Here is a 14,143-nt window from a genome sequence, read left to right on the forward strand (position 1 = left end):
AAATGCGTGCTTGAAGCGCTATGCCACCCACAATCGATCCATTAGCAATGTCTGCACTACCATGAGGTACACTGTAGAGAAGACAGGAGGTTTGGTAGTGCCGGAGAACTCTAGTGTAACCATCTGAGACCATGGGCCTCATTTAGAGTTAGGTGGTAACTGTAAAACAGGAGGTATTTCTGAGTAGCACATTTTTGCCAACGGCACTGCGTTATGTGCAGTATTTATAGGAATGCCCATGCAGTTAATAGCAGCTGATTATTCATTTCAAGTACTACAAAAAACACCTTCAATTGTTATATCCACCCAAGAGCTTGCCAGAAGGTTTTCTAAGTGGGGACATTCAAAGGGGGTGAGTAGCTGGACATCAATGAAGCTTCCATTTCTCAACACCTTTGTAATGCAGCGCAGAGAAGGGTCAGGAATAGCCCTTTAGTGCGTGAATACTGTCTCATTGGGAAGTGATAATGTATACAGCCTTTTGACTATAAAATGAAGGGAAATTGATCCCCAAAATATTGAATAATGCAAGCGGATTTCCAGTACAATCTGCTATTGCATGAAATATCCATCTGATACTGCCATATCCATCTGATACTGCATTCTGATATTGTAGGAGGTTTTCTGAAAATACTGCATGCAGTAGTAGTAATTACCACATGCAGTAATTCCGTATGAAAATCAGCCTCACTCTAAATGAGGCCCATTCTATTCACATTAGCCAGTGCGCTATCAGTGTCTGAAGCAGACATGGAGCTCATGAAGGGGGATCAGCTTCTAGGATTTCCTTCAACGTCTTCATAACCTCGCTGGATATTCCTTTGGATCAGGAGATTGGTGATCTGCCTTGTTTCCTCAGGAACGAAGCGAATAGCGTGTGTCCAAAGGGATCGGCAATCTGGCTAATGGATGGATTCAGTCCCTATGTGAGATCAGGTGCAATATTCGTGATGAACATTTAAAGACAAAACAGTTTGGTGTGATAATCCTTCTTAAATGAATGATAACTTGGCCAAGGCCTAGTGTTTGGGAGGAGGGGTAGAATCAGTTTAAGTGGGTAAGGGACATTGAGGAATTTGGAATGGACCCCTGTATTGTTGTTGATTAATGGCTACATCGTGCCCACTTGTGGCCTACTGTGGGTTCTTGAGGGCTTCCAGATTGGTCATCACACAATAAGGGGCCGATTCATGGAACAAATGTGCGTGAAAAATCGTGGCGCAAGGTGGTGCTAGCGTGAAAAAGCAAGCGCACGCGTACGTGTGCGATTCATGGAAGTGCCTGCGCGTGTTTTCCCTGTGCTGTGCGTGAAATCCGTGAGTGGAGCACACAGGCGCATACGTCATTGCAACATCCAGAACGCAATGCGCACAGCGAAAGCGCACAACGTTAGCGCACACACCAAAAAGGGGCTGGAACACAGGGCGGAACACGTGGAATGGGGAACAACGTGTGAAAATAAGGGTGTACCTGGGGATGTACTGCTGGGAAGTACACAGAACACCCACATGCACACGAATCACACGTATTCATGGAATCGTATAGGGGAAACCTGCGCACAGCCAAAGACACGCACAGACCTAAACACGTCCGCCACACGAAGGCAGGCGGTAGCGTCCCTGCGCATTACAAAAGTGTGCGCAAACAACAAACACGTATATACAGCTACGATGAATGTCCCAATCTGTGGACCCCTAGGAGAAAAGACGTGTCACGCAATGCACAGGCATCCCATAAAAGCAAGAAAAAGAGATAAGCGACCCCTGTAGCCCACGTGTGTGTAAAAAAACACATGCAGTACGCTGTGGCAGCCAGGAACCCCAAAAATACGTACGTGATCAACACGCAGGCTAGTATGGGCGGAAAAAAGGGGTACGCGACAAACAGGGACACCCGCAGTGGGAAAAATAGCGTGTGCGACTCACCACCTGCCTTGCGTGTAGAAGAAGTACACGTATCCAACACCCACCCGCTGTGAAGTAATCGCGTGTGAACCACAATGCCTGGAAAACACACGCACCGCTTTCCACGAAAAGCACATACATGCAGGGAACGCCCACACGTGTTACGTCACATACGCGCTTACGCGCTAAGGTCCTTTCCTTGAATTACACACTGACGTGCAGTTTCTTCACGTGCCAAATCATTCCGTATCAAGTTGGCCAAGCGACAACACACGGAAGCCACGCTCCTTCCCAGAAAGCCAAATCACTGCCCCTCATAGCCCCTAGGAGCCTCTCACGAGCCAACTGCTGCTGCCTGCCTGCCTGCTGCCACCGTGCCCTGCCATTTGGTGCCTGCACATCTGCCATCTGCAGGGGTCCAGTTGCTGTGACCACCCCTGCTGGAACAGAAGACTCCCGACTGGTGTTCCATCACTCCACAGCCCAGCCCCAGGACCCATTTTCCCACCCACACCTGCCTCGGGGGTCACCATGTTGGGGCAAACACCATCAGAGACCACTTTGCGCTATGTACTGGATTTGTGCGATGTTTTTGGTGCACGGGGCGGGGCTGAGGGCGTAACTGTTGCTACTGCAGGTTTGCTGCGCCACTCTGCGCCACGGCTGGTTATGGATGTATAAATCCATGAATACGCTGTGCGCCTAAATGGGTTTTGGTGCACGCAGCTGGCACAGACTGCGCACGCGCACTCTGTGCACCAGCCGCATGCGCCACTTGTGCGCCGAATTCTATGAATTACCCTCTAAATTCTTTGTAGCCCATTGCTCAGATTAAATTCCATATTATATGTATGCGAATGAAATGCATCACACAATAAATTCTTAGTAGCCCATTGGTCAGATTAAATTCCACATTATATGTATGCGAATGAAATACATCCATGAGGTATCCATTGTGGTTGCCCATTATCTAGAAATTAGTTTCACACAAATAGCATACGAGGATTTGGCCTGTTATTCCTGGCTGGCCAGGTTCAGGGTATAGCCGTTAGCAGATCCTTACATTTCTGCTTCCTTTTGTATTGGTGTTGGTCAGGTGAGGTCTGAATGCAGTGTGCCAAGCCCCTATGCAGGTGTTTCACCTAGGGAGGCCAATTAAATGGAATGTGAAGCCTGTCTGAGTCTTAAAGAGTGATCAGGTTAAGAAAGAGGTATTCAATGAAGGAGCCTTACGGCACTATATTAGGTGAGAGTTTGATTAAAAGCAAAAGGTATTGCGCAACAGTGATTCTTGAAGGTGATCACTTGTGTGTGTCTGTGAGAACTAACAGGAAATAATTAAAAACCGGTGCCACAATCATCTGAAGGAGGAAAGAGATTGAAACAACACTCACATGGAAAAAGAGTGCTCATGTTAAAATAACAGAAGAAAAAGCCTAAGTGGTGAGAAAGGGAAGAATTTGTACACTGAAGATCTCTGATACATATGAGATAATGAGAGGGAAAGAATACGTCCCTTAGGGAAAGACAGATATGTACTTTGCCTGGAGTACAGCAATTAAGCCATTGCTCTAACCAACAAAAATGAATGTGGGCTTGTAAGCAACGTTTAACTCAAGAACTAACCTTCATGCCTACTATTTACATTATGCCACCAGTGACCTTGGACAAACCTTGCAAAATTGACATACTTGCCCGAAAACTGGTAACTTGAGCTACCCTTTACCCCGAATAAAACGGATCATTGGTTCATGAGAAGAACTTGTTTGTGTGCATTTAGGAACTGAACACTAATGAAATCCGGAGACTGGAACAATAGGACATTGCATAAGTCTTCAAGGGACACTGCATATACTCATGAGGAAATACCGCAGATGCGCACTCTCGAAACTAATGCTGAAGACATTCAGAGCTTGGGAGAATAAAGCACTGTATGCCTATGAAGGAATAATGCCTGTGCTGTCCAGGAACTAGACAACCCCAGGCAATAAAAAGTGGCAAAACAATCATGGGCAGCAGGCCTGCACTGCAGAACATAAGGGGTCAATTCAAAGACCAGAGCTAGTGTCGCTTTAAAGTAGACCTAAACCACGGCCAGAACTTCAACTATTGTGAAGCGTATGGGGGGTGAATTGGGAAGGGAACCTATTAACAGGGCAATCTAAACCCATGTTTGGTCTCATTACAGAGCCACCCCAAAGCCACAATGCTTAAGAAGCTGAGGTCATAGCTGAGGATGGAAGAGGCCTCAAAAATCCCCCTACCCCAGGAGATTATTCTGGTCTATCCTAGATACACTTGGGAGACTGGGTCAACCCAACAGGAATAAGATCATTTCGAAGAGTCCAATGGCTAGGGAAATACCATATCCCCGGGAGACAGAAGTGGTGTCATAGGGCAACATGGAGAAGTGCCAGGTCTTGAAGGACCTCTGAATTGATTCCTGACGATGATCAGGATGATCAAACACAGGCGGAGGAATGCAGGAGCTTAAGCTCATCACCAGCAAGCCCAGAGTAATATCTAACCTAGCCAGCTCAATCCTAATTTTGCAACCAAAGAAAAAAGGCCCAAGTAGTGTGAGTGAATTACACACGATTACATACACTAGATTGGTCAAGCAGAGCGAGCAATTCTTTGACAGTCTAAAGTGCCAATCCATGGAAGCCACATGTACAAGACCCTTCCACCTTGGCTGGCACCAGAAGCCCAGTTGTGACATTGACATACATGCATAATGGCATACTCCATGTTGACTTTCACATTGACATGTAGTCAGACTTCTCATTACAATAGTGTTCCATTCCCATCAGAACGTGCATGACTTAGACTCAGACGGACATAACTCAGACTCGGGCGTATTGCCAACATCGTCCAGTTGCCACGATTAACTGTCGCCACTGGCGGTATCCCGAAAACAGACAGACACAACAGACCACTCTGTCAATAAGTCACTCTTTTAACCACCATTTGTGTTACTCCATATGTGCATCACAACACATCACCTGGGATTATACTTATCTGAGGCCTCTGGACACGCGGGCGAGTCCAGAGGCAGACAAAAAGTAGCCAAAATGCACCCTTTTGAGCGAGCAGCTACGGGTCACCACCGCTGCCTGAACTAATATTATCAAGGGGTCATTTCCTGCATGCTTAACTCCGACTCATCCTCATTATGAGGAATGCGGTAGAGGGATAACGGCGCTGGTAGAGCTGCCGACCCAGTTATCCCTCTACCCAGGAACCCGGACATGGTACCCGCTATGGGGTTAGCCATGCCGCTAAAAGCTGCAATTCTACCTCCATACTCATAATGAGGCCCTCGATCTCAGTATTCACCAACACACCCAGGCGACCCTACCAGTTCTCTGCATGCTGTCCCTCTGCACGCCATAATCCTCATATGGCATGCAACACTAATCACAAGCGCCGGTGAACGGGTTAGGCTCCCTTTCACCGTGTCCCTACATGCCCCTTGATCCGGCGCTCAACTTCCTGGGGATTGTGGTTCACCCTTGAAGTGAGCGGCCACAGTCAGGAGGCCTGACATTGACCCAGATTTTCTTGTGCAAAGTTCATAGTATTTTAGCCTCAAAACATCCTCCTTTTGCATCAACAAACCTGGCTTACGGCATTGTTGCTTTTAAGCGGCCTATGGCTAGATTTTCTGTGTGGGGTGATGGGGGTGTGAGTGTCACGCTTGACCCAACTGGAAGCACTGCTACAGGAAAGGGGGCGGCCGTCACCAATCAAGTATTTTGGTGTGAGAGTGGGTCGGCGGGGTAGTCTGTATATCTAGACTTCAAAATAGTCTCTTTTGAAAAGAAACACAATATATCTCTGGTCCTTTATTCAAATAGTCCCAATTAGCCCAATAGGATGGAAGAAGGAGGGCACTGACTGTTGCAGAGAAAGTGCTCCTTAATTTAGGGTGACCAGCTTTCCCAAACGAAAAACCGGGACGACCAACAACATAAAAGAGGGACTACCACATCGCAGCCCACCATTACCGCCGCCCCCACAACCACCACCCAATCATATTTCCAGCACTTCTCCTTTTTATAAACTGTATATGATCTCATTTGTGCAGTTTTGTCTGTGAATCTTGGCATGTTAATTCAAAGCAAGCCTTTGCTATAACTGATATCACATGGCTTGCTGTACAATCATTTCCAGGCCAGTCTCTGTAGCACAGTCAGTAAGTGTTGTGACTTGTACCTGAAAGGTGGGGGGTTCGAGACAATCCTCCAGCTCCAACAATTTAAACAATATACAAAAAGAAAATCTCATGTCGTCCCTTGATAGGTTGATATGTTCTGCACATTCTGGCTTGTCAGCTCACACCCGTCTACGTTCGGTTAAACTCTTCATTTTTCTGCTATAAGAGAAAAACTACAAGTACTCTAAGTGGACAGGAGCCTAAACGCAAGGACTGTCTGAGCATCTCACACCAGCTATGTGCAGAACCAAGACGCCTGTCATTGTCTTCTGGGACACAGCTAAAGTCAGCTAACCTTGGGCATTGTTTGATGCAGAGATGCAGCTTATTGTTAAGACGCCTTCCATTGTCCCTGGGCATTGTTTGATGCAGAGATGCAGCTTATTGTTAAGACGCCTTCCATTGTCCCTGGGCATTGTTTGATGCAGAGATGCAGCTTATTGTTAAGACGCCTTCCATTGTCCCTGGGCATTGTTTGTTGCAGAGATGCAGCTTATTGTTAAGACGCCTGTAATTGTCTTCTGGGACACAGCTAAAGTCAGCTAACCTTGGGCATTGTTTGATGCAGAGATGCAGGTTATTGTTAAGACGCCTGTCATTGTCTCTTGGGACACAGCTAAAGTCAGCTACCTTGGGCATTGTTTGATGCATTATTGTGATGCATGAAGCTAATACAAGTTGGATTCCCACACTGAACTAAACAGGGATTATGGAAATGAAGTGATGGATTTGAGATTACAATGCATGTTAATGTGTATTTAACTCTTGCTGGATTTTAAAAGTTTTAAGCAGTCAGAATGAGGAAACAGTATGGTACAATAAAAGTGAGACGTTTGGAGGGCTCCATCTAATGGCTAACATCCCAAATCTTCCATGGAGCGCCTGATCCAGCAGGCCTCAATAAAGGACTTGCCAATGCAAGCAAAGAGACCTGATACTTCTTGTTAGGAGCATGAGTTTGTGTAGCTGTCCCCTCCCTCCACCCAACTCTTCAGGGATGTGGTGCAACACACATCCACATGGAGACTGTGCCTATGGTAGAGAGGAACAAGAATGAAGTGTGAGTGACAAAAAGGAAGGGCAATCAAATTTGACCATAAAATGAAGACAGAGGTTTAAAATGAGCTAGAGCGAGGAAGGCCCAGGAAAGAAAAAAGGATACACATAAGGTTGCCAGACATGGCACAGTTGCACTGGATCTTGGACAGGAGGCACGTTTCATTTTTAGTTTTCGCTATTACGTGTGGCTAGAGCACCACCTATCAGTTAAATCTATTGTTTTGGAGTACAGGTACGATGTGAGGGACATACAGCAGAGAGTTTTGCTTTTGTTATTTACCCACCCACTGACTGGCCATGGCCATGATTATTCCTATGGCCACCTGCTCCTCCCCACCCAAAGCACAATATCATGTGAACCCTTAGAGCTAGCTCTATCAAGCAGTACCATCACACCTTATCATGTCGGTGCTATTTCCAAGATGTCTGCTGAAAGTTAAAGGATTAATTGCAGATGTTATTGCACTACTGGTGGAAAACAAATATCTCAATCAAATGTTCATATACACCACTTGATTTATATCTGTTCCTTGCACTAAAGTCTTGGGAAAAAACAGCATTGCCAAAGCCAACAGTAGTGGCTTGTCTATAGTTATTAGGCACTTCACCAGCACCCGTGTCATACTCCCGGATGATCAGACCATTCTACATTTTATATATTTTATATTACCATTACGGCAGTATCTGGCAAATGCCTATCCCATTCCTACACAAAAGCCAAAACTGTTAGCTTTGCCAATGCTTGTTGGGCATCAGTCCAGCAGCACAGTTATTCTGTAAAACTGTAAACCTCCTTGCTACATAAGGCTCATAGAGGTATAGTTTTGGTTTTCAATATATTACATCTCTTGTCTAGAACATCTCATTGATTTTCCTTTACCATGCACCGTTATGCATCTATGCATTATATGTTGTGTGTTGTAGGTTCATTATATCATTGTATCTTCCTTGGTCATCTCATATCTGTTTAACCTGTCTTATTGCATGTTTCTCTTTTATCGAATAGTTCTGTAGCATTGTATCCTCTGTAACATTGTATCTCGCTGCGTCACATCAGAACCTTCAAACCCTTCATCTCCTCACTTTGCTCTACCTCATTTGTTTACTGTAGCTCACTGGACCATTCCCTCTCATTTAAAATTGTTTCTCCTTGTGCTATTAGTTCTCCATATATCACTGAACCTTCCTATTTCTTAGAATCTCCATTTCTGTTTACATCTAATTGTGTGTTGTATAATTGTCTCTCATTCTCTAGCAACCCGTACTTCTTCATCATTTTTCACCTTGTATCTATCCGAATTTTTCCTTTTGTCTCCTTATATTGCTCTGTCTTCACATCTTTCTCTGTTATTGTATATCTCTATTTTATCACACCTTCCTTTATTATAACTTGATTGATCATCGTACTTCCATGTGTGATTGTTTCCCGCTGTATCCGCTCACTGCTTGATTATGCAAATGTACATTGTGAATTATTCCAGTTGGGGTTGGGATACATGAAATACACAGTTCATACATCAAATACATTTGCTTCAGGAGAACTGGGGCACAGGTTGTCTTCATATGCAGTTGGGAGATACTAGTGAGGTCCTTCAGGGTGTCACACCCTTGCCTTTGCTTGGGGTGCCATTATTCATGGCTGGACTTGGTTTCAGATCTAAACATTGCATTCCCATGGGCTGGCTAGTGGACATTCCAGAAGAGATGGGTATCTTTTGAGTTTGTGTAATTGGAGAAACTGATGCAACAGTAGATGATACTGACACGCTCCCTCCCATCTTTTCTCTCATTGTGTCTTGACATCCTGGCCAGGCCCTGGATTGGCCTTCATTGCCTACCCGAAAGCTGTGTCCATGATGCCGCTGCCCACTTTTTGGGCCATCCTCTTTTTTATTATGCTTCTGCTGCTTGGTCTTGACAGCCAGGTAAGAACCTTTGCATGATGTGTAATGTCAATTTACCTACCTCGTTAAGAAATGTAGGGGGGTATAAAACATAGGCTGGTGCGCTATGGCTGCCTACTAATAATGCGTGGTAAGCGGCAGCACTCAGAAGTATGCCCCTTACCTCTGTTAAAAAAATATGTGTTAGCAATGGTCGTGCTATCGACTTGCGCTACACCCTAAGAGTAGTAATTCAATGTTTCCAGTGGCGGAAACTGACGTGCTGTTTGGTAGCCATCCCTATGGACTACACGTACCATCACGCCATGGAAAGAGCAGCAAGGCCACAATGAGAATGGAAGCATACACGCAGGATTGAAAACAGAGTACTGGAGCACCACTCTTTTTGGATACTTTTGTAAGAGCACAGTTGCCGTGAGAACGTCAAAGTGTCGAAACATGTGTCGGCTGTTATCAAACACAATAATAAATGACACTATTATATTGTCTTTGGAAACTTTTAATGACTTTTGTAACTGGTATCTACTCTTAGGGTGCAGCGCGAGTCGACAGCACAGCCATTGCTGACACCTACCTTGTTATGCTGAGGAAATCCTGCTTCGCCTTTTGCAAATGATCGATTGATTCCACTTGATCACACTTGATATCACCTCAAACGTATCGGTACACACCAACTATTCGCCCACATTTTCACTGCATGGGAGCATAACCAACCCCTATTGTAGGCTTCCACTGGTGAGGCCTGATGTCTAAATTTAGGAGTTTCTTTAACATAAGACAATGTTATGACTTTGAATGTCATTTGCTGACAGAGAACCGGATCATGGGAACTTGGGGGGGGGGGTCTCCTAAGGCATGTGTTTTTCAGTTTTAATGCTGGTTGTTGATGGTTCTTACTTCTTCTTTCCCCCAGTTTGTTGAAGTTGAAGGACAGATCACTTCTTTAGTAGATCTGTACCCATCCTTCCTAAGGAAGGGTTACCGACGGGAGATCTTCATCGCCATAGTATGTTTGCTCAGCTATCTTCTGGGACTTGCTATGGTCACTGAAGTAAGTATAGTAAGGCTGTCATTTTACCAGTCTAGCACAGGGCTGCCAGGTACACCTGTGAGTCAGAATACTTAAATGTGCCCATATGGGCAGGCTGTTGATGTAATTGATTGATATCCAAGGTGAAGTGAAGGATTTGCCCTGTGTATGTCCTCCCGTGTACATGCAATTACTATGTATGTAGCTCCAAAATTCCCCTTTTTGCACCCAATCATTGGTACATTTGCTGCCTTTGAAGATAAGCGTGAGATGGTAAGTAGTCCACGTATACACTTGTTGAACATATTAGTATACTGAGTATTTAATAGAGAATTTCAAATATGCAAACTCTCAGATTGTCTTTGATCACTGAACTGGAGTCCATGAAACCCAATCAAGCAAAAATTGCAAGAAAGCCTGTGAGCTTCATTGGTGCTATCAGCAATGACAACTGCAGCACCGGAGCCAGTTTGTGAATGTGCATCAGACACACTGATTCTAGCTACCGACAAACTGATTCAACCATTTCATAGCCATAACCTCATCATTAATTCATACTTTGGGCAATTCATGTAATCGTCAATAACTAGTTGCTTGACTCCTTATGAAAGGTTTGACTTATTACTGCTTAAATCTGTTATAGACAGCTGAAATAAACACACAACACATTGGACAATAAGTCTTGTCCGCTGTGTTCTGCTCCAAAGTAAAATCTCTTACATTTCATTCTAATTGTCCTGCTTGCCGTTGTACATGGATAAAACCTATCAAACCATTACGGCAAGCTACACATTCTATCCAATTCAGACGTGTTTCATATGTTCTGTTAATGGCCAATGTGTGTTGGCGAGGGGCTTCTTGTGTATATACAGGCAGCTTTAAATCTGAAAAGTTAACTTATATGAGTTATATATATTGGGATCTTTGTATTGATTCTATCAGACAGTAGGACGCCTTTTAATGTACACACTGCTGAGCTGCTTATTTCGATCTTGTTTGTATTGCTCTCATGTGACTTAACTTTTTACATCACTATATTTTGCTATGTGCTTCTTTAAACTTATTTGTATATTATATATTTTTCTGTGTGATGGAATATTTCTGAAATTAACAAACTGATGGTGTCGACGCAAAGAGCAAACACTCCGCCTACTTCTCTTTAATATATCTCATTCAATAGCACAATTACTTTAATGATTGATAAGTACAAAAATAGATTGTCTATACATAATTTCAGCAGATTATTTGCAATGTACACTATGTTTCTATGCCTTTGTTTGTACACATTGCACATCAACAACAACTCTTTGTTGAACCTTAAAGTACATCTTTTCACTCACTCTCTAAACAACAATAAAACATGTTGGCCCTCATAACAAGATTACCGGTAGGCCGCCAATCCTACCTGCGGCCTGCCGGCAAACGCGGCTTACAGTTTCCGCCTCCCGATATCCCGGTAATACCGGGATATAATGGGTGGCGGAGAAACAGTAAGTTCCCATGCATAGGACTCCACAGGAATGGGAACACTGAAGCACCGGCACCGGAGTGAGCAGGTCGGGAAAAGGTGCCGGTAACCGTTGTTATCAGCACTTTTTTCCAGGCCAGCTCACTCATAATGAGGGCCTTTATGAAGCACTAAACTAAGGTGCATCTTTATTCATAAGTCACCTTACCCTGTGGCAAAAATGGCCAAAGGTGGAGCAGTATCCAGCTAAAACATGTCTTCTGGGTGCATGACGACAGCATCTTGTGAATACATGTATAATGTAGAATACATTAGTGAGCCGAGAGTGGGTTAGAGGGAAAATGTATAGTCCAGTAGCTCCACCAAAGACAACATGATTTTTTGAATGTGCACTGCAAAGCTTATGCTACCTGAATAATGCACAGTTTTGAGTTTTTAAAGGTAACTGGCTCTCGTTCTTCCCCAGGGCGGGATGTACGTGTTTCAACTCTTTGACTACTATGCAGCCAGCGGTGTATGCCTTTTGTGGGTTGCATTCTTTGAATGCATTGCTGTATCCTGGGTTTATGGTAAGTCAAGATATTCAGATATAACGGAAATTGTCATGTACATCGGAACGTTTTTTCCTATTTTAATACAAATCCTAATTTTAATGTTGGCTACCACTAAAATATTATGCCCAAAGGGTGAAGCACTAATAACCTAGAACGGTGATTTTGGGAGGTGACTTACAGGACTGATGGCTCTGCTCTTAGTTTAACCACTGTTAAATGTAAGAGAGCAAAGGCAGCATGGAAGGATGCAGTGTTAATAGCTTTATGATAGGTAACATTCAAGGCCATACAACAAATCATCTAGCAGTAATTTATGAAGGACCATTTGTTGTGCTACTTCTAGAATTTGTGAAGACATTGCCGTTAAACGTAATACTAATGGGAAAAAGTGATTGTTCTATCAGTCATAGATTGGTTGTCCAACTCCAGGCCCGGGATCCTGACGGGTTTTCAGGATATCCCTCATTAATATTCATGAGGGAAAGTGTTCATACATTTAGAATCATTGTATGCAAATGTGCTTCATGAATATTAACGAGGGGAATGCTGAAAACCCGACATAGATCCGGTTCTCGAGTTTCTTGAAATGGTACATGAGTAGCAGGAATCAAGGACAATAGTCTTTTTATCAATCTGTCAGCTGCAGGGGAAGGAACAGACTGTCGTGCTGAATCTAGATTTGTAGGTGGATCAATTCATGATCAACCAATGATACATTTAAGATGGGAGCATTTGCCATAAATGGATCTGTGTGTAATTGTATTTATTCAAAATGGTTCTTAATTTGTGATCCCTCCACCAATGGGACATAAAACACTACATGATGGAGTGATATTTGTTGCGTCCTGGAACAACAGATGCAGCCTGGATGTAATAGTTTTGAGCCAATTGCAGAATGACTTTCAGTGTTGGTGGGTGAAGCAATAAAAGATTGAAGTGGGAATTGAGCTTAGCATTATGTATTTAATGTTCTTAGCTGAAAAGTTAATTAGAACGTTGACGCAAGCATGGCCAACAGATCAGGAACTATGTGATCTAATGTTAAAGGAATCTGGTATTGAAGTATCTAGTGCCAATGGAATTCTGGGTGGTGCTGTAGGCTGTACAGTGTCCTAACAGAGCATCAGTCCCTTGACACACTGCTTGCTAGTTTGGTCCTCACTGCAATGGTCTCAGTATCTCCAAGTGATACCCAGCCCGTAACGCGCCTTTCCAGATGTACCCCTCACACTTGAGGAGATTCAATACGGGTATGCCCGTTCTAATCTTTATACAGTGCGCAGTCGCAAGGTAAGAGCAGAACCTGCAGACATGTAACATGTGGGCGAAATATTCCATCTATAGGTAAAACTGGAGGACGAGGTTTCCTTTCTGCACCCCCCCCCTTCCTGCCTTCCAAAGCAGAAGGCATGGCATTCCACCCGCTTTGTTGGTATGCCTACATGATACTGGGTGAAAGCACACAGGATGTAGGTCAAGACATGCAGAAGAACAAGTCACTTCATTGTTTCGCTTTGTGACGGAAATGCGATGTTGGTCCACACAGGGGGGTTATGACCAAGCTTCCTGGACGCTCCTGTAATGTGTCATTCATAGCACCCGGTATAACAACAAGAGTCCCAGCCACTCGCACTTGGATCCGCTGTATTTGTTGTCCTAAAGCAGTGGTAATGGCTCCCCTAAAAGTCACGGTTCCCCCATTGCAGTAAATTGCTCTCAGTGGGAAATAACGTGCTGGTCCCTACCTTTGTGTGGCTAACATTAACATTGAAATGAGAATATAGGTGTAATTGCGCTAAAACCCCCGGTCTTGCAAATAAACAATGGGATTTCTGTACATGGTTAGGCTCAAGGTTCCCTGGAGGAGGGACAATCTATCATATGAACTACATTCTCAGAATCTTGATGGGCTTCATAGAAATCAATGTTTAGCGGCAACCCAGCCTCTGCTCTAAACAAGACCTGCACACCCAAGGTCTGTACCCTTCTTGGCTCGATGACTGGC

At 44.1% G+C, this 14,143-nt stretch overlaps 1 protein-coding gene across 2 annotated transcripts in view; it reads left to right on the top strand.

Annotated features, from left to right (window-relative positions):
* The window catches only part of SLC6A6 (solute carrier family 6 member 6), a 466,708-nt gene that overhangs the window by 382,742 nt on the left and 69,823 nt on the right, over positions 1-14,143 (top strand). For both annotated transcript variants that reach the window (XR_011301897.1, XM_069643408.1), the window contains exons 10-12: positions 8,995-9,107; positions 10,000-10,137; positions 12,051-12,153. Coding sequence is in view for 1 of the 2 variants with exons in the window: in XM_069643408.1 (XP_069499509.1) it covers positions 8,995-9,107; positions 10,000-10,137; positions 12,051-12,153 (354 nt within the window). In the remaining variant the exon portion in view is untranslated. The remainder of the gene's footprint in view (positions 1-8,994; positions 9,108-9,999; positions 10,138-12,050; positions 12,154-14,143) is intronic.

The sequence above is a fragment of the Ambystoma mexicanum genome, chromosome 2p (assembly GCF_040938575.1).
Source record: "Ambystoma mexicanum isolate Mex_15411 chromosome 2p, UKY_AmexF1_1, whole genome shotgun sequence".
NCBI classification, from domain to species: Eukaryota; Metazoa; Chordata; class Amphibia; order Caudata; family Ambystomatidae; genus Ambystoma; species Ambystoma mexicanum.